This window comes from Prionailurus viverrinus, chromosome E2, assembly GCF_022837055.1.
Source record: "Prionailurus viverrinus isolate Anna chromosome E2, UM_Priviv_1.0, whole genome shotgun sequence".
Classification (NCBI taxonomy): Eukaryota; Metazoa; Chordata; class Mammalia; order Carnivora; family Felidae; genus Prionailurus; species Prionailurus viverrinus.
This window is the reverse complement of record NC_062575.1, coordinates 51996221-52022572: the sequence shown is the minus strand read 5'-3', so window position 1 is coordinate 52022572 and position 26352 is coordinate 51996221. Positions and strand designations below refer to the sequence as shown.

The following is a 26352-nucleotide window of genomic DNA, read 5'->3' as shown; positions in this document are numbered from 1 at the left end:
TCTCTGGCTGGAGAGGGGATGCATCTCTTGGGAGAGATGGGTTTAGTGTTCTCAGGAATGTGGGTATTTCCTGGGTAGGAGGAACGGGAAGAGGGTTCTTTAGATCAGGCGGCTCAGATGCAGTCAGGCTATAAAGGGGGCTGAGCTCACACGTGTTGCATTATGTATATGACCAACAGTAGTATTTAGGGAATTAGGGGGCTCCCAGCTGGCTCAGTTGGAAGGGTGGAGGCGTGTGAGACTCGTGATCTCAGGGTCGTGGGTTCGAGACCCATGTTGGGTATAGAGATTACTAAATAAGAAATAAATAAACTTAAAAAAAAATTTAGAGGGTTCGGTTTGGAGTCGGAACCAAGAGAGGTATGGCACCGGGCACGAGTTTGGAAACTGAAGCAGGGATGTGGATGGGGCTGGGCCCGGGGGCGTGGAACGGGTGTCACTATGATGGAGCGAGTCTTCACTCCCCTCGTAGCCCAGGATGGAAATCGTTGAGAAGCTCAACCTAGGGTAGGGCCATGCTGAGTCCGCCGAGGTCTGGAGCGGCCCAGGAAGCGAGCAATGAGTCAGTCTTCAGTAGCTCACACCTAAGGGCAGACCAGCCAATCAATCCCCTCCTAAGGAAACTATGTGCTTGCCGGTGATTCTCAAACAGTCTGCTGGGGAGCTTAGGAGTGGCCTGATCTGAACTGCCCAATCAGAAACGGGTCAGTAAAGGCTGGGCCAGCTGGCTGCAAAACGTTCCAGTCCTGATCATTCTCCTTCATTGGCCTACACCCTCTTCAGAAGCGATGATACCACGAAGGTGTATCTTAGGTAAGGAGGACCCCAAATCTCACCCCATCCCCCACGCAGTTCCCACACCCCAACGTCATCCCAGTCTCCTCCCCACCCCTGGCCACCTCAGAAGCACCTCTGACAAACAGCTCCGTTCTTTAACAAACCATAAACCTTCTGTCTGTCTGGGAGCCCAGTCTCCCCTTAATACTCGTCCCCCAGAAAGCCTCAGCAGCTCACGACCTGTTTGAGCTAGCTCCCTTGCAGGGATGGCCCCAAACCAAATTCTGCACCTTTATTATTATTTTTAATGTTTATTTATTTATCTTGAGGGGGGAGGAGCACAGAGAGAGAGAGAAAGAGGGAGAGAGAGGATCCGTGCTGTCAGCACAGAGCCGAGGTGGGGCTCGAACCCACGAACCATGAGATCATGACCCGAGTTGAAATCAAGGGTTGATCGCTTAACTAAGCCACCCAGGTGCCACCCCCCAAAATCCGTACCTTTAAACTACCCTAACCTGGCCTTCTTCCCTACTCATCTGCCTTCCCTGAGGACCCCACGGCCATTTTCCCCACCCCACTTTCCTCCTTGAGATATAATGATTTCCTCCTTGATCATTCAGATAACCAAAACGTATTTCTCACGTACATTTGGTCTTCACAAATTCCTGAAAATGACTCAGAGCTATAAAAGTGAAAGGAAGGCGACTTTTGAACCCCACCCAAGAATGGGAGCTGGTAGCCAGGAGCACCAAGCAGGCAGACGAAGGAGGGGAACGTTCATTCTCACCTTCCCCACCTCCTGGGAGGGGAGAAGGGCCAGAGACCGAATCGGCCAATGGCCAATGATTAATCAGTCATGATTATGCAATGAAGCCCCATAAAAACCCAAAAGGACTGGGTTTGGAGGGCTTCCAGGTCGGTAAGCAGGTGGAGACTGGGGAGCATGGTATGCCTGGAGAGGCTCAGGAACCTTCCCCAGACCTTGCCAAGTGCATCTCTTCATCTGGCTGCTGATTCATATCCTTTATCAGAGCTTTTAATAAACCGATAACATAAGCGGGGGTTCCCCCAAGTTCTGTGAGCTGCTCCAGCAAGCCGGACGAACCTAAGGAGGTCACTGGAACCTCCAATCTGTAGCCGGTGAGTCAGAGGCACAGGTGACAGCCCAGGTGGGATTGTGACTAGTGTCTGCGGTGAGGGGTGGGGGACAGTCTTGCGGGACTGAGCCCTTAACCTGTTAGGAGCTGATGCTATCTCTGGGTAGACAGTGTCAGGACTGAGTTGAATTCTCAGACACCCGCTGGTATCTGAGAATGGCCTGGTGTTGTGTGGGCGTGAATTGGGAATTCCGACTGGAAAAGAGCCCACTTTATTTTTCCCGTAGGAGTTCCTGTCTGCATAACAATTTTCTTTCTCCAGGGATCAAAGGCAGTGGCAGGTAAGACCAAGGAGAGAGAACGGGGAGGGAGGAAGCTGCCCTGGGCATCTGTCCCTCCTTGGACGCCCACCATCAGTGTCTCCACCAGATGCCCCCACGGGCTCAAGTCTGTGGCTGTGCCAGCCCGCCCCTCGGTGTGGGGACCAGGTCTACGACCCCTTGCAGCACTGCTGTAGCGATGACACCATCCTGCCCCTGAACCGGACTCGCCAATGTGGCCCCAACTGCACCTTCTGGCCCTGCCTGGAGCTCTGCTGTCCCGAGTCCTTTGGCCCCAAGAGGTTTGTTGTGAAGTTGAAGGTCCTGGGTACCCAGTCCCAGTGCCCTTCGTCGCCCATCTCCAGGATCTGCCCCAGGTAAAGGCCCCAACTGCTCGCGGCTGAGGGAAGGAAGCAGGGATGAGGGACACAGAGGGTTCTGGGGGGATCCCCTTCCTGTTATTTTTATCTCCGGCCATTTCTGGAAACTTCCCACTCTTTTCCTTGTCTCCGTCTCATAATTTCCTAATTTTTCTTTCTCTGCAGCTGAAGGAAACCTCTCTAGGCGAGCTCCTGACAAAAATGGAATGTTTTGCATTTGCCAGCACAGACCCGCATATATCACCAGCCTCCCGCCCTCCCCCACCCCCCCCCCACAGCCCCCTGCAGGGTTGGCAGGAAAACAGAGAAGCCAACTGACCTGACCTGCAACCTGCCTGCTGGTCCCCGTGCTGCCCATCTTTGAACACTCAGAGACTCCCCCACGACCTTCAACTCCTTGTGCCTCAATCACTCACCTGTAAAATAAGCATGTTACCCATCTCCTTGACGGACGTTTTGAGGAAGACGCGCGGGATTTGAGTATTAGGGTGAGCAGGATGGGACGGAAACTCTTGAAAAATCTGCATGTGTATTTTGAAATGGAGACAAATAAAAAATATAAATTAGCCCAAGGCCTGTGTAATTTAGAAAGCTCCTTCTAGAATATCAGATGGCTTAACGTTGCATACGTATATATAACTGAAACTTCTCATTTTCTTATTTTTTAATCTCTTCTGAATCTGAATAAAGGAAACCCCATTTAAAATGGAGTCTGGGGTGGCCGGGGTGCCTCAGTCGGTTAAGCGCCCAACTTTGACTCAGGTCATGATCTCACAGTTTGTGAGTTCGAGCCCTGCATCGGGTTCTCTGCTGACAGCATGGAGTCTGCTTGGGGCTCTCTCTGTCCCTCTCTCTCTCTCTCTGCCCCTCCCCAACTTGCACGAGGACGCGCTCTCTATCTCTCTCAAAATAAATAATTATACATAAAATAAAATATAAAATAAAATAATAAAATAAAATAAAATAAAATAGAATAAAATAAAATAAAATACAATGTCAGGAGCCCAGATTGGGAGGGGAGGAGAGGGGTAAACTTTCAAGCTATACCTCACAGAGTCCTTCGAAGAACCAACTGGAAGAAGCCCACCTCACTACCTCAGCAAGAGGAAGATTCTGTCCTGGCAACAGCCCAGCCAATGAGATGATCACACCCCAGCCAATCAGAAGATAGCAGCCCAGCCAATGAGAAGCCACCACACTTAGAACTCCCAGTTTCCTCCAAAGAAATTTTAATTCAGAAAGCATTCTGAGTTACCCCTTCTCTCCTTAAAAAAGTGTGCCTTGGGGCACCTGGGTGGCTCAGTTGGTTAAGTGACCACCTCTTGGTTTCAGTTCAGGTCATGACCTCACAGATTGTGAGTTCGAGCCCAGCGTCAGGCCCTGCACTGACAGTGTGGAGCCTGCTTGGGGTTCTCTCTCTCCCTCGCCCTCTGCCTCTCTCTCTCAAAATACATTAAATAAACTTTTGTTAAAAGTGTGCCTCAGGGGCACCTGGGTGGCGCAGTCGGTTAAGCGTCCGACTTCAGCTCAGGTCATGATCTCACACTCGGTGAGTTCGAGCCCCACATCAGGCTCTGTGCTGACAGCTCAGAGCCTGGAGCCTGCTTCAGATTCTGTGCCTCCCCCTCTCTCTGCCCCTCCCCTACTCATGCTCTGTCTCTCTCTGTCTCAAAAATAAATAAAAACAGGGGCGCCTGGGTGGCGCAGTTGGTTAAGCGTCCGACTCCAGCCAGGTCACGATCTCGCGGTCCGTGAGTTCGAGCCCCGCGTCAGGCTCTGGGCTGATGGCTCGGAGCCTGGAGCCTGTTTCCGATTCTGTGTCTCCCTCTCTCTCTGCCCCTCCCCCGTTCATGCTCTGTCTCTCTCTGTCCCAAAAATAAATAAACGTTGAAAAAACATTTTAAAATGAATAAATAAATATCTTCTTCTGACCAATTGAAAATGTCCAGAAGTATGTAAAAGTGAAAGCAACCACCTTGATTTAAGCTTACATGTCACGCTCCCTCCTAGCTCTGGCCCTCCGCAAAAGTGGAAGCCTGCGTACAAGGCAGGGACGTGGGCGCCTTTTATTTTCCCTAGCACGCGCTTTTGTGCACCTTCGCCCAGTTTTCTGACTTGGTTTCCGAACCCACCAACGTAGGAGCTCGGAACCCTCTGAGCTTCACTGCTATCGCTCCCCAGGCTCCTACAGCGGTGGGTCCTCCTCCATCAGGACCATCATGGTGGCCCAGCACTGACACTCCCTGAGCTTTGCAAATATTTAAAGCTGCTTCCTCCCCTTCTGGGTGCATTCTGGCTTCTACCCACACACACATCTCTCACCTGAACTTCCTTTGACGGGGGGCAAGCGCCTCAATTCCGCTTGCGTGTTTACATTCCTTCTCAACCTTGCAAAGTCAGCAACCAAAGTCCAGCGGCAGCTAGGCTGGCGGGCGTCATGCAGATGTCCAGGCAGCTACAGCGGACGGGCCACTGCCAGCCACGGAGGTGTGGGCTTATGCAAAGCGAGGGCTACTGCCTGGGGACGCCAGTGCCTGGATGGGGCAGACGCAGGTATGAGGGCCCGAACCTCACGTGTGTAACTTGGGATCTGTCTGGGTAAATGGGGTGCAGGCTGGCTCCATCCCCATGGGAGATGCACCTGTGCAAACACCCCCCCCCCCCCCAGGAGGCAAAATCAGGTGCCCTGCGCGCGGCACGGCTCTCCCCGGACTCCAAGGGGCGGCGGAGCCCTGACGGGGCCCCGGGGCCGCCAACGGAAACCATTAAGGAGGATCACAGCCCCATGCGAGGGCAGTCGCAGCCACTAACTCAGCAGAGTCCCAGAGTCCAGGAAGCCCCAGGCGCAGCAAAAGCGACCGCACTGCGAGCCTAACGGCGCGACCTCGATGGAAACATGGCGGCTCCCTCCGCCGCAGCAGTGCGCATGAGCGAGCGCTGCTGGAGGCGCCTGCGCACTGCGGCGCTGCGCTGCACCGCATGCTCGGCGTCCTCCCGCCAGAAGGAGGGACTGCTGGGGATGCTGGGCTGCGAAATCCCAGGAAAGGGTGCCCCGCAGGCCTTTTGAGTAACAGCGTAAATGCTATATGCCGCTGTGTTTGGTGTATTTTAAACCCACCCTTGATCCCACCATTGGATGCTGTTATAACCCTTATAAAAACTAAATGACCCAAAACACAGACCAATCCGAGGCGTGACGAGTCCGTTGATGCCTCTTTGGATAGTAAGGTCCTGGTGATCTGTGTTACATTTGCTCATCCAAGTTCACGGTTGGGGCGGGGGTGAGTGCAAATAGGTTCAGGGTAAGTTTTACCCCCTTCTCCTTGGGAAGTTGACCTCAGGCATGTTCTCTGGATACTGTTTCTTTGGAACCATCATGGTTTAAGATAAAGGCATAGTGTCAGCTATGTTATCAGGCAACATTGTTTATCATTTAAGAGCTCGCCTGATCCGCACTGAAAGAACTGCGACTATGTGACCGGAGTTAGAGATTCCTGGAAAAGGAATGACAGACATAGCTTTCTGGACACAAGAAGAGTCATTTTAGGCCCCCGGGGCCATCTTATGAAACAATGTAAGAATAAACAGCCAGGAGGTTGACTAATCCTATCAGGGCAATAAATCAGAGTTAAAACTCCCAGTGCTCATTCATATGTGAAGACAGCCTTGTGCACACTAAGGAGTAATCTTTGTGGGATCTAAGCCCTTTTGAGCACTCAGATACTAGACCACAAGGAGCCAGAGAATTGATAATGCTGACCTTTGCCAAACCTAGTGACTTTGGCCTGGACTCAGTCATGTTAAGATGATTTTTCTGCCCCGGGGCACCTGGGTGGCTCAGTTGGTTAAGCGTTCCCCCAGTTTTGTTCAGGGAGACACTACTTTGGAAAAGATCCACCGCATTTTCCTCGTTGAAAATAAAACCCTTTCTTTCCCTATTCTTTGGCTTCATTGTGTCTTGTGGTTCAACACTACCAAGAGGCCAAGATGTGAACCCAGTTTCTGGTAGCAAATGGACCCATAGGTCCAGAGGGCCTGCATAACCTGTGGACTACTTAAGAGAGAAGTCTCAGTTTTCCTGGGTGGATTTTCTTGTTTCTGAGCACAACGCTTGTCTGTCTTGGAAGCTACACTGAGTTTCTCTCTTCCAGTCTGTTTTCCATTCACAACCACTATGTGTCACAGCAGCCGATTTCTTCAGTTCACATACACAAGTCACAATAGGCTTCAGCTCAGCAGAGCAGAGTTAAGAGGACATAGGAGGGAAACCCAACATGCCACCATGACAGCGTTAGACACATCTTTATGGGGATGCCTTGCAACTATCTAGGTGGTCCTTTCTGGCCTCCCAAACAGGCAGCCCAGTTGAAAGGGGTAGGCCACGTGGTTGGAGATGCAAACTATCTCACATGTAGATCCACATACGGGACAGGAACCATCAGCTTGTATCAGCCCATGAGGGTGGCTTCCAAAGTATACAAGTGTCATATTCAGAAAAAAGAAACTTCACCCAGGAAAACAAAAACTTATTTCTTAAACCTTTTTTAAAAAATTTATTTATTTTTGAGAGAGAGAGAGAGAGAGAGAGAGAGAGCGAGCGAGCCATCAGGGGAGGGGCAGTGAGAGAGGGAGAGAGAGAATCCCAAGCAGGCTCCACACGTCCGCGCAGAGCCCATGCAGGACTTGAACTCACGAACTGTGAGATCATGACCTGAGCTGGAATCAGGAGTTGGACGCTTAACCTACAGAGCCACCCAGGTGCCCCCTTAAACCATTTTTTTTAAAACAGTCCAGGCTACGTAGGCTATGTGCCCACTGACGATCCACTTAGTCTGGTCAGGGGTCTTTTCAATGATAAACAATGTTGTCTGATGACACAGGTGATGAGGGAGCATAAGGCAGGCTGACACCCCACAAACCACCCCCCACAAGGTGGGATGTGTGTGATACAGCAGTCACTCCTGGCTGCCCAAGGACAAAGGAAGGGGAGAGAAAACCAATGGTTAACTGATAGAGGTCACAGTCATGCAGAACTTGAATCTCCATCAGTTTACAAATATCTTAGTAAATTACAAGAAAAAGGCAACCTTATCAATAGCCGAATCTCCAGGGACCCCCTACTGTCTTAATGCTAATGCTTTGCTAGAAGGAAAAACAACCTTAGCTTGACAATAGCTAGGCCTCCAGTAATCTGTGTCTCCTTCAGCATATGGAAATCCCTTTAAGAAACTTCCTCTTGACTTCACCTCCCCCCAACTCCACACTATATAACCAGTCACTCCTCACAACCCCAGCACAACTCTTTCTGCCCATGGGTCCTGTCGCGGTGCTTTAATAAAATCACCCTTTTGCGCCAAAGATGCTTCAAGAATTCTTTCTTGCCCATCAGCTCTGAACCCCCATCACTCCAAAACCCCATCACAGGTGACACCCCACATTTATCTTAACCCCGGATGGTTCCAAAGAAACAATACTAAGAGAAGGTCATTTAAAAAGCCCTGTGGCCGGGCGCCTGGGTGGCTCAGTCGGTTGAGTCCGACTTTGGCTCAGGTCGTGATCTCACGGTCCATGAGTTTGAGCCCCGCGTCGGGCTCTGGGCTGACAGCTCAGAGCCTGGAGCCTGCTTTGGATTCTGTGTCTCCCTCTCTCTCTCTCCCTCCCCTGCTCATGCTCTGTCTCTGTCTCAAAAATAAACAAAACATTAAAAAAAATTTTTTTTTAAAGCCCTGTGGCTACTGTCCCAGATTCTTGGGATACTTACTCAAGGAGCTCAGCTGCCAGGCTGTGAGGAAGCATCAGTAGCCACGTGGGCAGGAACTAAGGTCCCTACCCACATTCCTAGACTGAGCTCCTAGGTAGCACCCAGAACCAGCTTCTCAGGCACACAAATGAGATGTTCTGGAAGCAAATCCTCCAGGCCCAATGAAGCCAACCCAGCTAATACTGTGGGAAGGAGAAATGAGCCTACCCACATTGTATACTTGTGAAGAAAAGAAATGATTGTTGTTCTTTTAAGCCATGAATAAAAAGAAAGGAGACACTTTGTGTTAGAAATAAGCCCACCGACCCAATCAAAGGAGGGACACGGAGATTTGGAGTACAGTGAAGCAAGTCTTTAATCAACGTTCTTGCAAAAGCAGGTGTCTGAGGGACAGGTGCACTTGGGGCAGTTACAGCAGACGATTTATTTCCTAGCATATAAGCCCCTCCCCTAGTTCCTCATTGGCTGAATACTACAGAGGTTAAAGCCTTACCCAGATGTTGCCAATGTCTATGTAAGGCACGTTTGGAGGGCTTGGAATTCGTGCAAACTGCACATTGGAGGCCATCCAGAATGTGTTTTAACACTTGGAACTAAAACCCTGGGCCCATCCTACCTCATATTTCTTGATAATGTAGGACATAATCAATTGGTATATTGTTTCAGTGTTCCCTTTACATATGACTCAGTGTATCGCACACAATTTGCTTCAGAGTTTCCCCTTTTAATGTTGTTACTGGCGAAGCACTCTAATATGTACACAAAGACTTAAGTGTAAGAATATTTATCATCTCAGGGCGCCTGGGTGGCTCAGTCAGTTAAGCATCTGACATTGGCCCAGGTCATGATCTCACAGTTCGTGGGTTCAAGCCCCACATTGGGCTGTCTGCTGTCAGCACAGAACCTGTTTTGGATCCTCTGTCCCCTTCTCTCCCTCTGCCCCTCTCTATCTCTCTCTTTCAAAAAAAAAAAAAAAAAATATATATATATATATATATATATATATATATATAAACATTTTTTAAAAGTCTATTGTCTGGGGCGCCTGGGTGGCACAGTCGGTTAAGCGTCCGACTTCGGCTCAGGTCACGATCTCGCGGTCCGTGAGTTCGAGCCCCGCGTCAGGCTCTGGGCTGATGGCTCGGAGCCTGGAGCCTGTTTCCAATTCTGTGTCTCCCTCTCTCTCTGCCCCTCCCCCGTTCATGCTCTGTCTCTCTCTGTCCCAAAAATAAATAAACGTTGAAAAAAAAATTTTTTTTTAATAAAAAATAAAAGTCTATTGTCTTGTTTTTAGGGTAAGACTGGGAAAGCTTAGGTGGCCTTCAAAAGGAGACAAATGAAATAAATTACAATTTGTTTGTAAAATGGAAATGTAGGCAGCTGTAAAAAATACCTGTGTGCTTTGGGATTTTGAAGGAGTATGTATCATACTACCTTATTTTAGAAATGGAGGGGCACCTGGGTGGCTCAGTCAGTTAAATGTCCAACTTCGGCTCAGGTCATGATCTCACAGTTTGTGGGTTCACTTCCCGCGTCTGACTTCAGGTCAGGTCATGGTCTCGTGGTTCGTGAGTTCAAGCCCCACACTGGGCTCTGTGCTGACGGCTCGGAGCCTGGAGCCTGCTTGGGATTCTGTGTCTCCCTCCCTCTCTGCCCCTCCCCTACTCACACGCTGTCTTTCTCTCTCTCTCTCTCAAAAATAACTATTAAATTTCTTTTTTTTAAATTTTTTTTTCAACGTTTTTATTTATTTTTGGGACAGAGAGAGAGACAGAGCATGAACGGGGGAGGGGCAGAGAGAGAGGGAGACACAGAATCGGAAACAGGCTCCAGGCTCTGAGCCATCAGCCCAGAGCCCGACGTGGGGCTCGAACTCACGGACCGCGAGATCATGACCTGGCTGAAGTCGGACGCTTAACCGACTGCGCCACCCAGGCGCCCCTTAAATTTCTTTTTAAATAAATAAATAAACAAACAAAACTCCGACTCCCTTCCTCTTGACCTCCATCCCCATTGGTACTCCTGAGTCCAATCCTGTTAGCAGTTTCCAGCATCAGCCGCTTCCTAGTTTTAAATAATACGCTTATAATTCCCTCTCATGGGTTTAGGGGCCCAACGCTACCATTTACAAGCTGTGGGATTTTTTTGCCAAATGACTTGAGTGTCTCAGAACTTCAGTGCGCTCCGCCCACGAGGAGGTAACAACACTTCCCCCGGCTGATGCTTGTAAGCGTACAATAAAGTAAATGCATTTGTAAATACCGTGGGAACTGGGGGGGCCCCAGCGTATTTCTTATCCAAGTCGAGTCCATCCCTGGAAACATTTTGTTTTTAACTGTTTAGTTCGTTTTGAGAGAGAGAGAGAGAGAGAGAGAGAGAGAGAACACGAGTGTGGGAGGGACAGAGAGAGGGAGACAGAGGATCCGAAGCAAGCTCTGTGCTGACAGCAGAGAGCCCCATATGGGGCTCAAACTCACAGACCGTGAGATCATGACCTGGGCTGAAGTCAGACACTTAAGCAACTGAGCCCCCCCGGGTCCCCCTGGAAACAGTTTGGATAGAAACGTTTGAGGACATAAGAACTTGGATTCTTTTTTTTTTTTTAAGATATTTTTAAAGTTTTTTTTTTTTTTTTTTTTTTTTTTTTAAGTAATCTCTACACCCAATGCGGGCTCAAACTCATGACCCTCAGATCAAGAGTCACACGCTCTTCTGACTGAGCCAGCCAGGTGCCCCCGCTTATGGTTTTTTCGTTTTTGTTTTTGTTTTTGTTTTTACTGGCTGACTCAATCAGCCTTGCCTCTTGCTTGACCCTAGGTTTCATGGGATTTCTATGAAGATAATTTAATTATGCAGAGATTCGTTCTCCTTGCTAACAACGTTTATGATTTGGCTTTCCAGTCAGTTGTACGGTTTATCCAGAACATTCTCTTCCACGTGGCCAGGAACTCCTTGCTTGTAGGTTCAGAATTATGAATGAAGCACCCAACTAATTCATTGAGAAGACAGGAATGGAGTTCTTCTGTGTCTGTGTTCCCATCAGCTGTTCTGTGTGAGCGGTGTGTCCCCATAGATGAGTCTTCTGGTAGGGGGCCATGGGCACGGGCAGGCATTGCAGAAACCTGCGTGTGCAAATACCAACCCACACAGTGCTTGCCTGGGCAGCACATGTACTAAAATTGGAACGATACAGAGGAGATAAGCAGAGCCTTGCATGAGGAACACACGCACATCCATGAAGCGTTCCTTGTTAAAAAAAGGAAAAAAAATGGGGTGCCTGGGTGGCTCAGTCGGTTAAGCGTCTGACTTTGGCCCAGGTCATGATCTCGTGGTTCGTGTGTTCAAGCCCCGCATGGGACTCTGTGCTGACAGCTTGGAGCCAGGGCCTGCTTCAGATTCTGTGTCTCCCTCGCTCTCTGCCCCTCCCCCCTCTCAAAAATAAGTAGACATTTAAAAAAAATTTTTTAAAAAGAAAAAGAAAAAAACAGGGGCACTTGGGTGGCTCAGTCAGTTAAACATCTGACTTCAGCTCAGGTAATGATTTCACGGTCCATGGGTTCGAACCCTGCATCGGGGTCTGTACTGATAGCTCAGAGCCTGGAGCCTGCTTCCGATTCTGTGTCTCCCTCTCTCTCTGCCCCTCCTCCACTTACTCTCTGTCTGTCTCTCTCTCAAAAATGAACAAACACTGAAAAAAATGTTTAAACAGAAAACAGAAAAAGCAAATACCAACCCACACAGACTCCTGCCAAATTAGGGGACAAGGGCTAATTTATGTGCATGCATCAGGCTGCAACAGCCCTCCAGCCTGGCCAGTCAGTCTCAAGGATTAACTTGCTTCCAGGTAACACACTCCTTGCCTGTTGACTCAAGGCCCTTGATTTGTTAACAGAACTCATTTGCTTTCTTTGAGATCGCTGGCCTTGGGCAATAAGGGACCAGGACTTTCTCAGGCCACAGAGGCCAGCAAGTCTTTTTGAAGCCCCCCTTAAACTTCCTGATTAGCTCAGCAAACTTTTCGCGAAATGTTTCTTTTTAAGGTCACACAGATGACTTCACTGATCTCCCTTTCCGCATCTGTAGACCTGGCCCTCCTTTGCAGAAAGAACAGAGTACAGTCCTCTTGCACAAGCCCTGGACACTAAGGAATGATCTTTTTGTACAACCTGCCCAAACCCCAGGCACCAAGGAACTAGAACTTCTTGTACAACGTCTGCGCACTGAGCTGACTCAGTAGCTGGCATCACGGACTCTGTGCCTAAGCCAGAAATGTCACAGATCACTGTGCTCCCTTAACTGATTAAACCCCTTTAAAAATCTCCAGGCCAGGCAGAAACCTGGGAGTTGGACTTTGGACAAGAATCCGCCTTCACCGCCAAGTGGCCCTTCATGTGATTTTCTCAGAAACCCAAATCATCGACTTCCTTAGTGTTGTATCAAACAGCAACAATATCAGTTCAAATTAGAGGAAATCTATGCCAACACCGGCTTCTTTTTTTTTTTTTCACTTTTGCATAATACAGATTTTTTTTTTTTTAATTCTCACGATAACATACAGTGTAATCCTGGCCTCAGGAGTAGAACCAATGGTTCATCCCTTACGTACCACACCCAGTGCTCATCCCGAAAAGTGCCCTCCTTACTGCCCACCACCCATTTTCCCCATGGATCCCCACCCACCCCACCCCCCCAGGATCACTCTCCTTAATAATGACTTTCTGAAGTTTTCCTCATAAGTTGGCGTCTCGTCCTTAAAATACTCGGGTCCCGGCTGCTCCAAGGCCTTTTGTGGCATGGCCACACCCCCGCTGTCCTTTGGTCTTTACCCCTGTGGGCCCATCTCCCTGTCAACCAGGCCACTCTTCCACATCGGTCTGCTTAGGAGCCCACGGAAGAATCAACTGTAGCTGCAAAGTTACTTGATGGCCGTTGCATTTCCATCCTCTGCCAAATCTGCATCCTAATCCCTTAGGAATGAGAAGGCGCTGTTCACTGACGGCCCCGGGTGGAAACCACGACCTGCCCTATCCTGCCAAGCCGCCCTGGGCTGTTCCATACACAAGACACAAACACTCATGCTTCACCGATTGGGTTTTGGAAGTTAAGCACACCCTGGGCTGCCGGGTTAAACCGCATCTCATGACACACTTTGGGTCCTGGTTTGTTCGTACTTTGTCCCGGGTTTTTGCATCTGGGCGCACGTGGGTGGCACGTGAGCATCCAAAGTCGGACGCTCAACTGACTGAACCACCACCCAGGCGCCCCCAGGACGTGGACATCTTTGAGGAGGACCATTTCTGCACCCTCCATAGCCATTAGATCACGCAACCTTTCAAAGATACAATAAATACAACAGTCCTAGTCAGTTGAGAGGCTGAAAGAAGAAATTAGTAAAAATCTATCTAGCTTACCGAGTGTCAAAGGGCAGAAGAATCTCCTAAGAGGGCTGATACTAGGTGAGGCTAGATCCGGAGGCCCGGCAATATTATCACAGACTCGCTGCATCTTCTCTGCCTTCTCAAGAGTTGACCACACTAATTGTGGCTTCCCTCATGGTGGAAAACTGGCTTCCAGAAGTTTCCATGGGTGTAGGTATAGGCCTCCAGGAGTGTCTGCTATTGGAGCACTTGGGTGGCTCCAGCGAGTTCAGTGTCTGACTTGGGCTCAGGAAATGGTCTCATGGTTCGTGAGTTCGAGCCTCAAATTGGGCTCTCAGTGCTGTCAGTGCTGTCAGTGGGGACGCCGTCTGGGATTCTCTCTCTCCCCCTGGTCCCCAATCTCACGCTGGTCCCTCTGACCCAACAGCCTCCTCTCTGCATCCTAGCTGATTGTGTCTATAGGCATTGTGGGATCAACAAAATTTCAGTAACTCTTGGCTCTTAGTTCTTCATGGTTTGGGTTGCTATTGCGGCTATTAGCAGCAAACCACTCCCTGGGACAGGCAGGCCCCCAGAAAAATCACAGAACAGGTCCCACGCGAGGCTAAGAGGCTGCCCCACTGCAATTAAGATTAGGGAAAGGCGTGCGGCACAGAGTGAGGACAGGCGGGGGCGGCGCGCCCTCTGGCGGTGGGAGGAGGGAACCGCCGAGAAGGGTGCCGCGTCTTTTTCCCAGCGCCAAAACCAAAGCCCAAGGTCAGAGCTGATGATGATGTGCCATTGGGCGCTCGCTACCTGCCAGGCCTAACGCTAGTCGCGCCACCCACGTGAAATACAGTATATCTGGAACTGCTTTAAATAACTGTTAGTTTCATTATTTACTGTGTGACTTCCCCACTGGAAAGTGCGTTCAAGAACTTCCGTTTTACTGACGGCTGAATCCCCAGCACCTACAACAGGCAGGTGGGGCACAAGATAGGTCCTCAATAAAGATTGTGCAATGGAATTAGCATCACAACTGCCCTTAGACACAGGCCCGAGTCTCCCCCGCAGGGCCAGGAATCGCCAGGAGCAAGATGTGTCCCTGCTTCTGGACATTTTATGGAACCCTGAGACCCCAGAATTCCCTGAACGGGCAGCCCCCAGTCTCCTTCCAAAACCTGCCTGGGGCTCTTCCCTGGGTCAATGTAGCAAGGGGATCGGGTGTGCACCTCTAGACCCCAGGGGCGCCCTGTCTCCGAAGCTGTGGACAGCGCTGGGGCCAGCAATGCCATGCGCAGGAGGCCTGCATGGTAGGAAGGGGAAGAGGAGTTTAAAAAGAGGAGGGATGGGCTACAACTTGGGAGCCAGGGCCCTGCTCTCTGGTAGCCTCCGGGTTCCTGGCAGAATTCCAAGAGGTGTGAAAATTCAAAATTCCAAGGGAGTTACTTACAAGGGTCTTGGTGGCAGGTTAGGGGGCTGCGATCACCTGTGAGCAGAGGTGGCCTGAATGAGCCCACGTAAGGGAGGGGACACCTGTAGGAAGTCCTGGATGGGGATGGGGGCAGACTGAAAGCAGTCCCCTTCCCTAGAAAAGAGGAACAACAACGGGGGCGCCTGGGGGGCTCAGTCGGTTAAGCCTCTGACTCTTGATTTCAGCTCAGGTCATGATCTCACGTTTCGTAAGTTCGAGCCCCGCTGTGAGTTCTTTGCTGACAGCATGGAGCATGCTTGGGATTCTCTCTCTCTCAAAATAAATAAATAAATAAATAAATAAACTGAAAAAGAAAACGAATAACATGAGGCGCCTGGGTGGCTCAGTCAGTTAAGCGCACGACTTCGGCTCAGGTCATGATCTCACAGTTCGTGGGTTCGAGCCCCGCATCCGGCCCTGGGCTGACGGCTCGGAGCCTGGAGCCTGCTTCCGATTCTGGGTCTCCCTCTCTCTCTGCCCCTCCCCTGTTCATGCTCTGTCTCTCTCGGTCTCCAAAATAAATAAAACATTAAAAAAAAACTTTTTTTAAACCACATTTCACAGATGAAGAAACCAAGGATGGCTTAGTATGTGATCTTATCAGCAACTATGTGCAAGGAATCAGGGACATAACGGTATGTGACAGAGAGAATAAAGCTCCTTCCTTATCTTTAAATGGGGTGGTTATACATCCTGGATTGTTTGGGACAGCCCACGTGGGCCTGTTGACCCAGCAGAATTATCAATAGCTCCCTCTTTCTCTCTCGAGTGTCATGGTTTGAACAATACTTATAGACTTCACTGTATAGCAGGAGAGACAGAAACTAATCCGAGATTTGTACAGATAACTTAATAAGTACCCTTGTGATAAATATGGAGAAGTTGATGTGGGGAAAGCAAAGAGGGGGACTTGTCACCTCTGAGGAGGCAACACAGAAGGACAGTCAGGATGGGGTGTGTGAGGGGGAGGTGAACATTCCAGGCCTGGGAAATGTCAAGGAAAAAAAAAAATGCGGATTCTGCATTGTCTTCGAACTTTGTCTTTGCTCTAATCAGCATTTAATTAGACTTCTTTCATTATTGATACAACGAAGACAAATGCTTTTTTGCTAAACGCCAGAGACTCTGAGGAGCTTTATAATGGCTGAATTAATTACAAGATCAAATAAAGGCAGTTGGTGAATTAAATAGTTAAAAAGTCAACGTCCTAAAAGGTACAGGGGGTAGATTTAATTTCCTATTTTTTTTTAAATTTTTTTTCAACGTTTATTTATTTTTGGGACAGAGAGAGACACAGCATGAACGGGGGAGGGGCAGAGAGAGAGGGAGACACAGAATCGGAAACAGGCTCCAGGCCGCAGCCTGCGAGCCATCAGCCCAGAGCCCCACGCGGGGCTCGAACTCACAGACCGTGAGATCGTGACCTGGCTGAAGTCGGACGCTTAACCGACTGCGCCACCCAGGCGCCCCTTAATTTCCTATTTAAAAAATACCCTAGTAATACAGTTCTCAGGATTAGGGGTAATATGACAATTACCCATTGAGGCTCTTGTAAATGCTCACAAGGGCGTGTCCCACTCTTAGGCTGACAAGATACAGAATAAATAAAATTCTAACGCAGGAATACTTCACACTACCTGGCTAAAGACTATATTCTTAGTAAGCAATCCGATGTGTACATATTCCTGCCTTTTTACAAAAGGCGCCCTCATGTTTTGTAATCTTAAAGATAAGGTACAAAGTTCCTGAATTTCTTAAGGTTCCCCATTTAGGACTTGCACAGGGGCTCCTGGGTGACTCAGTTGGTTGAGTGTCCGCCTCTTGATTTTGGCTCAGGTCACAATCCCAGGGTCGTGGGATCGAGCCCCACGTCAGGCTCCGTGCTGAGTGTGGAGCCTGCTTAAGATTCTCTCTCTCCCCCTCTCCCCTGCTCTCAGACTCTCTCTCTCTCTCAAAATGTAAATAAATAAATAAATAAATAAATAAATAAATAAAGCTTGCACACAGTGCGGAGAAAGTCCCCTGGGGACAGGGTAGTCAAAGCATCCTCAAGGGCGGCAAGAAGGGCAGGGAAGCTAGGGGAAGAGGGCCTCAGGAGTGAGTCGGGTGAGACTAGGTTGAAGGCAGGCCGTGGCGAAGTGCTTGGGGTCCATCCTAAGAGTCGTGAGAAGCCACAGAAAACGGTGACTCACGTTTGAGGGTCGCTTGATCAGATCTGAGCTTCGGCCTCATGGGGGCCAAGGTGCATGCTGGAAAGTCACCGAGGGGGTGGGAGAAAATCCAGGTGCAAGGAGACGGTGACTGGACCCAGTGGGGAGAGTGGAAATAAACCAGGGTGGTCTGATTCATAAGATATTTGGGTGATAACAGCAACATGACCAGGGAGTGAGCTGGATACTTACCAGTCATTCAGTATATATCCGGCGCCTGCTATGGGCTGGGGTCCTCAACACAAGAGGGGACACGGTAGAGTTTGGTCAAGGATGATGCTCTGATGTATGGCTTTTGTACCTGGAAGACAATCATGTCATTCCCTTAGACAGGAACTCCTGGAAGAGGGCTGATTTTGGAGGAGAAAAATCATAAACGATTTTAGAAATATTCATGGGAGGTCCCTGTGGGGCATCGAAGTACAGGTGTGAACTAGGCAGGAAGATACACAGTTCCAGAATTCATCTGAAAACTCCAGGCTGGACACAAACACCTAGAAGTCACTTGCATTTTAGTGGTGGCTGAAGCCATTACCTGGATGGAAAATCACCCAGCAGAAAAAAGAATAGTCTAATGGTCAAGGAAGGAAGAATGAGTCGAAGAGGGAGAGGAAAAGACCAGCTGAGGAGCAGAAAGAAAATCAAGACAGTCTTACGACACAGAAGCCGAGGAAAGTGAACATTTCAAGAAGGATGTGGTCAGCGATGTCAAATCCTGCCTAATTGCCCAAGGCCACCCAGCTAATAAGGGGCAGGGCTGAAATTTAAAACCAGGTCTATTTAATAAATAGCACCAGAACAAATGGTTAGCCATTTAGACATCAACTTAAACCCCTACCTCACACCATATGCAATTATAAATCCTAGCTGAGGTGGGGGCGCCTGGGTGGCTCAGTGAGTTGGTCAAGCGGCCGACTTTGGCTCAGGTCATGATCTCATGGTTCATGAGTTTGAGCCCCGCATCAGCTCTGTGCTGACAGCTCAAAGCCTGGAGCCTGCTTCCCATTCTGTGTCTCCCTCTCTCTCCGCCCCTCCCCTGCTTGCACTCGATCTCTCTCCGCCTCTCAAAAATAAATAAACGTTAAAAAAAATTTGTTTAATAAGATAAAAATTTTGATGTAGCTCTATTTCCTGATCTGGCTGCTGGATACATCCTGTATTCACGGTGCGAAAAGGAACACAGTTCTTCACGCTATTAATTCTATTAATTTTAAAAGTACCTTTGTACATTTTGCTACATGTATGCTATTCCCTAATGCTTTTATTTTTTTTTTTTATTAATTTTTTTTTCAACGTTTATTTATTTTTGGGACAGAGAGAGACAGAGCATGAACGGGGGAGGGGCAGAGAGAGAGGGAGACACAGAATCAGAAACAAGCTCCAGGCTCTGAGCCATCAGCCCAGAGCCCGACGCGGGGCTCGAACTCACGGACCGCGAGATCGTGACCTGGCTGAAGTCGGACGCTTAACCGACTGCGCCACCCAGGCGCCCCATCCCTAATGCTTTTAAAAGAGACACAAAATGTACATACCCAACGACTCAACAATACTAGTTATGGGATTCTTTTCTTCACTTTGCAAATTGGTAACAAAAAGATAAACAACTCGATTATTTTTTTTTTTTTAGAATTTTTTAAAGGAATCTCTACACCCAACGTGGGGGCTTGAACTCATGACTCTGAGATCAAGAGTTGTGTGCTCCACCAACTGACCAAGCCGGGCACCCCAGCCCAATTTATTTTTCAAATGGACAAGGGAGGTAACAGGCAATTGATAGAAGACAAATCCAAATGGGCAGAAAACATAGAAAAATAATCTCCTGAGTGGTTATAAAAATGCCATTTAAAGTTACAAAGAGATAGTGCCCTCTTCTGGGGTGAATGGGGACTCCAATACATCACTGGTAGAAATATGGATTTTTAACAGCCTTTGGGGGAAACAATCTAGTAACAACTACTAAATACGTACAGTCTTTGACTTAGAAAGTCTATATTTATCATTTATAGATGCTTCAGCAGGTAGGGCTGGATGTCTGATAACATTTTGTGCAGCATGGGGGCGGGAAAAAGAATTGCAAAGCTCCAAAAAAGCAAAGATTGTGTCAAAATGGTAAGCCCACAGCATGAAATGCTATGCAACTCTTACGACGATTGAATTAGAATTAGCTGCATTGACCTGGCGAGATGCACAAGATAGTAGGTGACAAAAGGCAAAGTGATGCGCATGATTTCATTCCGTTATTTAAAAATATATATAGGGGTGCCTGGATGGCTCAGTTGGTTAAGCGTTCCCATTTCGGCTCAGGTCATGATCTCGTGGTTCGTGAGTTCGAGCCCTGCACTGGGCTCTGTGCTGACAGCTCAGAGCCTGGAGCCTGCTTCGGATTCTGCGTCTCCCTCTTTCTGCCTCTCTCCTGCTCACACCTCTGTCTCTCTCTCTCAAAAAGTAAATAAACGATAAAAAAAAATTGGGGGGTGCCTGGGTGGCTTAGTCAGTTGAGCGTCCACCTTCGGCTCAGGTCATGATCCCGAGGTCTGTGAGTTCAAGCCCCGCATCAGGCTCTGTGCTGACAGCTCAAAGCCTGGAGCCTGCTTCGGATTCTGTGTCTCCCTCTCTCTCCACCCCTCCCCTGCTCATGCTCTGTCTCTCTCTGTGTCTCAAAAATAAATGAACATTAAAAAAATTATATATACATATATGATCACATATAAGACCATATGTGTGTGTGTGTGTGTGTGTGTGTGTGTGTGTGTGTGTGTGTGTGTATGGTCTTATACGTGTTTGTAGGAAGTGGAATATGGTTTAAAATTCCATCTCTGGAGTCCAGGAAGCCTGTGGCTGACCCCAGGCCTCACCGTCTTCTCCCCATATGTGATCACCTCTCTGGGCCTCAGTTTTCTTGGCTGCAAAAGGGGTGAATAGTAATATCTATCTCACAAACATGCCGGAAGCATGTGCTGAGCGAATTCATGAAAAGGGCATAGCGATGCCTGGCGTGCGCTTCGCTATCACGGATCTGAACACAGACGGAGCGTGGACAACGCGGCAGAAGACAACGTACCGCACTGTCATTGGTGAGCTCACGTGGACAGAGCTGGTGAGTTTAGCCGGCCGGGGCGGGGGGGGGCGCACCTGGTTGGCTCGGTCGATAGAGCATGTGACTCTAGATCTTGGGGTTGCGAGTTCCAGCCCCTGGAGCCCCACGGTGGGTGTAGCGATTATTTAAAAGTAAAATGTTTACTACTGTTTAATAACAATAAGCATTTGGTATCAGTTTGGGTACAGCCAGCACGTGCTACTTTTGTAAATTTTTTTTACGCCACTAAAGCGGAAGGAAGGAAAAGAGGGAGAGCAAAAGAGGGACTCATCCCTGAACTCGCCAGCTGCTCTAGGAAGGATCAGGAAAGGGGGCGGGCGCAGGGCGGAGGCCCCCAGGAGAGCCTTCCGCCCCAACAGGTGATCTCAAGCCACTCAGTGGCCCTGAGTCCCTCCTGGGCAGGACGGAGCTGCGGGTGACACCCGTGTAAATCATGTTGCTTACCACCGAGGGCAGATTTGAGTTCGAGTCCCAGTGGCCCTTAGGTGGCACCAGGAGCCAGACACCTTCTAAGGGCTCGACCCTTCTCAACCCACTGAATTCCACATGGATCCTCTTGGTGAGGGACTTCATATTATTATTCCCATCTTGTAGGTGGGGAGAACTGAGCCACAGAAGGGTCACTGGCGGGAGCCCACGCCCTGGAAGCTGGCCAGAATTCAAACGCAGGCAGCCTGGTTTTGAATGCAGGCTGTGAGCCACCAGGCTCTCCCATGCCCTCTGTCTCAGCAAGGAGAGGTCCCCTCTCCCCCACCTCAGTTTCCTCAGCGGTGGAAAGGACTTCCCACTAGTGACATCTTCAGCTTGCTGCAGGGGTTGAATGACCTCAGGTTGAATGACTTGTTTTTAAGACGGGAGCTTTGGGGGACGCCTGGGTGGCTCGGTTGGCTGAGTGTCTGACTTCGGCTCAGGTCATGACCTCACGGCTCGTGAGTTTGAGCCCTGCATCAGGCTCCGCGCTGACAGACAGCTCAGAGCCCGGAGTCTGCTTCGGATTCTGTATCTCCCTCTCTCTCTCTGCCCCTCCCAGGCTCATGCGCTCGCTTTCTCTCTAAATACATAAATAAGCTTAAAAAAAAAAAAAAAAAAAGTCAGAGTGCAATAGCATTGCGTCCCCCCAGGGTGGCTACACCTATCGTGGCGAGCACTGAGTAAGGCACAGAATTGTGGACTCACGACCTTGTGCGCCTGAAACTAACATAAAACTGTGTGCTCCCTATACGTCAGTTACAAACAGTGAGGGGGGGGGGGGCGTCTGTTACCTCAGTCCCTCCGGGAGGAAGAGAGATGAGACCCGGGCCCCCACCGCATCCTGTTGCAGCCCTGCCAGAGAAGGAAGCAGAATCTGGGGTCCGGTGTGACCCGCCCGTCCCGCCCGGGGGTGAAGCAAGGCCTTCCCTACCTCCTGCCCCAGCAGATAAAGGCGGCCCCGCCCGCCAGCCGCGAGCTCCTAGGCATCCCTCCGCGCCCCGCCCGCCATGTCCCGCCGCTGCGCGCTGCTCACCTGGGCCCTCCTCGTTCTCCTCGGCCTCGGCCTCGGGGCGCCTGGAGAAGAAGCCCCAGGCTCCTGCTGCCCCATAGTGCCCCGGAGGGAATGGAAGGCCCCCGCGTCCAAGTGCGGGGAGAAGCTACAACAGCCCGTGCGCTACGTGGTGGTGTCGCACACCGCGGGCAGCCACTGCGACAGCCCGGCCTCGTGCCTGAAGCAGGTGCAGAACCTGCATACCTACCATTCGAGGACGCTGAACTGGTGTGACGTGGGCTACAAGTGAGTGCGGAGCCGGGACGGGTGTAGGAAAAGGTGTGCGGGCCCGAGCGGCCACGGCCGATCTAGAGCCGCCTGGCTGACACCCTGGGCCGCTTACTCGGCCCCTCGGTGGCCTTGGCTTCTCCCCGGGGTCGGCACACAGCACTGCGCATGTGCGGGCGGCCTCAGGGGCCTGGGTGGGGGGTGGGGAGAGGAAGAGGGGGCGGGGCTGGAAGGCCAGGCTCTGCCCACCCCCCATCCCCCTCCCCCCCTCCCGGAGGGAGGGACAGACTTCGCCAACGCAAAAGAAGGCGTCCTCTACACCGGAGTCCCTTCACAAAACCTGCCACCTTTGGTGGGAGGCGGACAAGCGGGCTGGGGAAGCGTGGGGCCAACTCCCGTCTCCGCTGGTTGCCGGCCGAGATCCGGGCACCGATGCGCGCTCTCTGCTCGTTGGCTTCCTGTCCCTGCTCTGCAGTCAGCTCCTTTGTGGCCCACCTGGTCACTAAATCAGCCAACACACACACACACACACACACGCAAAGCACTTAGGACGCCACCGGGCATGCGGTGGGAGCCCCCTCCCCGCCCCCCCCCCCGAGTTCATGGACGCTCGCCCTTAGGCACTGTGCCAGGCTCTGTGCCGGTGTGGGGACCGGGACGCGTCAACAGCGCGAATCTGGCCCGGTGGGATTTCAAGACCCACAAGGAGGAACAGGTGGGAAACAAGCGAAGGCAACCAGATGAATTCAGAGGGTGGTGGAAGCAATGGAGAAAGAAAACAGGGGGGCTGAGGGGGCTCTGCCTCGGGGTGGGGGGGGCGTGCGGGAAGAGGGGTAAGCAGGGGACCGATCAGGAGTAATTAATGGCTGTGAGGGCCAAGTGAGAGGGTCATGCCTGAAGAGCAGAGGTCAGGATGGCTGGGGGGAGCAGGCAGGAGTGACATGAAATGAGGAGGACCGGGTCGGGCTGGGACACACGCACAGGGCCTCGTGGGCCACGGTATACGGGAGCCACGGGAGGGCTGTGAGCCCGCGAGAGGCAAGAAGCTCCCTCTGGCGGCCGTGGGGAGAACAGACTGCAGGTGGGTAAGGGCAGAAACCCCAGCTCCCTTTCCGGGGTGACAGGCGGGGGTCCCACACAAAGGCTTCTGCAGCCTTTGAACTTTGAACCCGACGGGTTCTCAGACCTCGGTAAGCACCAGTCACCTTACTGGAATTCCAGGTTGCCAGGCTCCACCCTTCGAGACTGCTTCAAATAGGGCTGGGGTGAGGCTGGGGACTCTGGGCACCTCACTGGAAGTCTAGAGGCCACCGAGGGAATCCTCAGCTCTTCTGGCTCAAGATTTCACAGTTCAGAGGCTCCAACTCCCGGGTTTTGTCTCCTCCGAGACCGAGGGGTTCTGATTCTGAGCGTTTCCACGAAGTAGTGGAGACAAAGCTTCAGCCGCTGGCCTTGAACTGCCTTATAGAAAAGCAGACTGAAGTCTCTTTCTCAGATTTTAGGATTCAGAGTCTGATCCAACTGTCCTGGAACTCCCTCGTCACATCACATGCTCTCTCTGAGCCTCAGTTTCTTGACTTGTAAGAAGGGTTCCTCGCTGTCCCCACCTGGTGGCGGTGTTGACGGTTTAAATTAGAGGCAACCATCTCACGCAAACCTAGCCAATGCCAATTGCCTGTACCAGGGGCTGGGGCAGGGCCTTAACCAGCCCAGTCCTGGGGGCCAGCATCACTGTGGAATTTCTAGTCTCTTCCGGGCCAGATTCCGAGTCTGGCCTCCTGTGCATGAGATTCAGGACCCAAGATTCTGAAGTTCCAACATTCTGTACGTCACAAGAAACCCTTTGAGCAGGAGGGCTGAGGCAGCGGATATTTGCAACATCAAAATGCTGACCTTCTAGTTAATTCCAACGGGCCAAGTCAGACTCGCCCAATCAAGACATGTCAAATGAGTCTTAAGGATCTGCTGCCAGGCCTGGAAACCTCCCAGAGGTAGATGCTGGGACTCCAGGGTCTGTATCTGGTGATGACACCAATGCTTGACTCCCAGATCCTGTCACTCGGTGTACCCCAGCAGGGAACAGGAAGCAGGAAGCAGGCTGGGCCAAGGGCAGAAGAACTTCTCAGTGGAGAGTTCTGAGAGGCAGGGGTCTCCGGGGCGTGACCTTGGCAAATCCCCTCCCTTTCTAAGTCTCCTGCTTCCTTAGCTTAAAATGGGGAGGACAGCAGCACCCGCCTCAACAAATCAAGAGCTCAACAAATCCTCCCGGGAGGCGGGAGGAACCAAAGAATAGGATCACGTGGGTGGGAGTCCCAGGGACCCAGGAGGGAAAATCTGGGCTCTGGCCCCTATCTGGCTGTGTGACTGCAGGCAGATGTCCCCACCTCTCTGATTCTCTGCCAAGTGGGGGCAGTACGGACTCAAGGGCTGCCCGGAGGGTGACAAATGGCGCTTGTAGAGCTGTGCTAGGCACATGGCAGGGGCCAGAGGCATTGCTATTATTTCAGAAGATGATGGAGGGGAGGGGAGGGGAGGGGAGGGGAGGGGAGGGAGGGAGGGAGGGAGGGAGGGTGTTGGGCGAAACTGTGCCTGAGTAGTAGGGAGCAGGGTGAGTGGAGGAGGAGGGGGGAGTCCTCCCCCAGGATGCCCTCCCTCACTCAGCAAACCCACCCTCCCACCCACCCGCGCAGCTTCCTGATTGGAGAAGATGGGCTCGTGTATGAGGGCCGGGGCTGGGACATCAAGGGCGACCACACGGGTGTCACCTGGAACCCCATGTCCATTGGCATCTCCTTCATGGGTAACTATATGGGTAAGCGTCCAGCTGTAGGGATGGAGGGGCAGACATGGGGTCTGGGGGATGGCGCCTCTGTGACCTTGGCCAACTGACTGCTTTTCCAAACCTCCTCTCCTCCTTTGCATAATGGCCATTTCTTTTCAGCCCCCGTTTGGGCTAGGATTGGTTCATCTCCATTAAAGTACTTAGGCCAGGTCCCTGGCACCTAAGAAGTGCTTGATTGCTGCCCTCATGGGTAGGACCCCGAGGTCTGGGGGCAGAGGAGGCAGAATGAGCTCCGATCTTGACACTTGCTGAGGGCTTCAGCTGTGCCAGGCACTGTTCTGCGGGGGGGGGTGGGGGGGGTGGCCTAAAAGAACTCATTTTATTGTCCCACAGCCCTGTGGGCGGGTGCCACCACTCTCTCCTTTCACAGGGGAGGACACTGAGGCACAGTAAGGTTGAGTCCCTGCGAGGGGACTGGCAGACCCGGTTCTGGGCCCTAGTGGGCCAGAGTGGAACAAATGGAACCCCTGCCCCACACTACCTCTGCCCTTCCACGAAGCGGCAGCCTAACTCCTGCCTCTGCCTCCCCCAGAGCGGTCACCCCCACCCCGGGCCCTCAGGGCTGCCCAGAGTCTGCTGGCTTGCGGTGTGGCTCAGGGAGCCCTGAGCCCCACATACGAGGTCAAAGGACACCGGGATGTGCAGCGGACGCTCTCTCCAGGGGACCAACTCTATGAAATCATCCGGACTTGGCCGCACTACCACGAGTGAGGCCCCGTCTCCCCCTACACCCAGAAACCCCACCGCCTCTCCCCTCCAATAAAGATGCAGCTCAAACTGTGTTCCTGTGTCCCACCCTGGGCCCCCCCCCTCCCTCTCTACCTCCCACCAGACCCCCGCCCTTCCCACCCAGCCCTCTGTCCTCGCTGGTGCTTAGAACCCAGAGGCCCCGACCCTGAACCAAGACCGGAGATCCCAGCTTAGAAGCAACATCATAGCTCAGAACCCAGAGGTCTCAGGTCAGAGTGCAGGAATCAGCACCAAGGTGGCCCACGGGTCACCGCCAGCAGTTCGGGGGGGGGGGGTGTCCTGTGGGGGCAGTGGACCATGCTCCAGGATACCCCTTCTCTACCACTCAGCCAAAGGGATTCTGCACAGTTATCTCCGCTTGCACCCCTTTGGGGATGAGCTGCTCACTACCATCCCTAAGGTCCCCCCTTTTGTTGCTTTAGGGAGCATGGAAGTTTTTCCTGCCCCTGAACCCCCAAGTGCCTCCCAGTCACAGGCGCGCCCAGAAATACACCCAGGTCCCAATGACACCCCTCGCCCAATCCTCATTCCCTCCCC

At 51.3% G+C, this 26352-nt stretch overlaps 3 protein-coding genes and 1 non-coding gene across 7 annotated transcripts in view; 3 read left to right on the top strand and 1 right to left on the bottom strand.

Moving 5' to 3' along the window:
- The window catches only part of HIF3A (hypoxia inducible factor 3 subunit alpha), an 86909-nt gene extending 81432 nt beyond the window's left edge, over window positions 1-5477 (bottom strand). Inside the window, exons 1-3 of one of the 2 annotated variants that reach the window (XM_047836133.1) lie at window positions 5386-5477; window positions 4897-5168; window positions 2991-3095 (exon numbers count right to left, since the gene is read on the bottom strand). The gene's annotated coding sequence lies outside the window, so the exon portion shown is untranslated. The remainder of the gene's footprint in view (window positions 1-2990; window positions 3096-4896; window positions 5169-5385) is intronic. The other variant, XM_047836134.1, reaches the window with a different exon arrangement.
- On the top strand, window positions 712-3109 carry LOC125153222 (insulin growth factor-like family member 3). 2 transcript variants are annotated; one of them, XM_047836146.1, is made up of 4 exons: window positions 712-813; window positions 2162-2215; window positions 2304-2571; window positions 2740-3109. In XM_047836146.1, exons 1-4 carry the CDS (start codon window positions 789-791, stop codon window positions 2741-2743), a joined length of 351 nt encoding a protein of 116 aa, XP_047692102.1. In that variant the 5' UTR covers window positions 712-788; the 3' UTR covers window positions 2744-3109. The 2 variants fall into 2 exon arrangements, with proteins under 2 accessions (XP_047692102.1, XP_047692101.1); XM_047836145.1 differs by having other exon boundaries at window positions 2292-2571.
- A 6007-nt stretch (window positions 5478-11484) lies between the features above and the next one.
- LOC125153868 (U6 spliceosomal RNA) lies at window positions 11485-11590 on the top strand. The gene has a single exon (XR_007147609.1). It is a non-coding gene; the product is annotated as a U6 spliceosomal RNA (small nuclear RNA).
- A 10336-nt stretch (window positions 11591-21926) lies between these two features.
- On the top strand, window positions 21927-25847 carry PGLYRP1 (peptidoglycan recognition protein 1). Of its 2 annotated transcripts, none has more exons than XM_047836142.1 (3): window positions 21927-22241; window positions 24914-25023; window positions 25598-25847. In XM_047836142.1, exons 1-3 carry the CDS (start codon window positions 21952-21954, stop codon window positions 25774-25776), a joined length of 579 nt encoding a protein of 192 aa, XP_047692098.1. In that variant the 5' UTR covers window positions 21927-21951; the 3' UTR covers window positions 25777-25847. The 2 variants fall into 2 exon arrangements, with proteins under 2 accessions (XP_047692098.1, XP_047692096.1); XM_047836140.1 differs by having other exon boundaries at window positions 24914-25035.
- The last annotated feature ends 505 nt before the right edge of the window (window positions 25848-26352 follow it).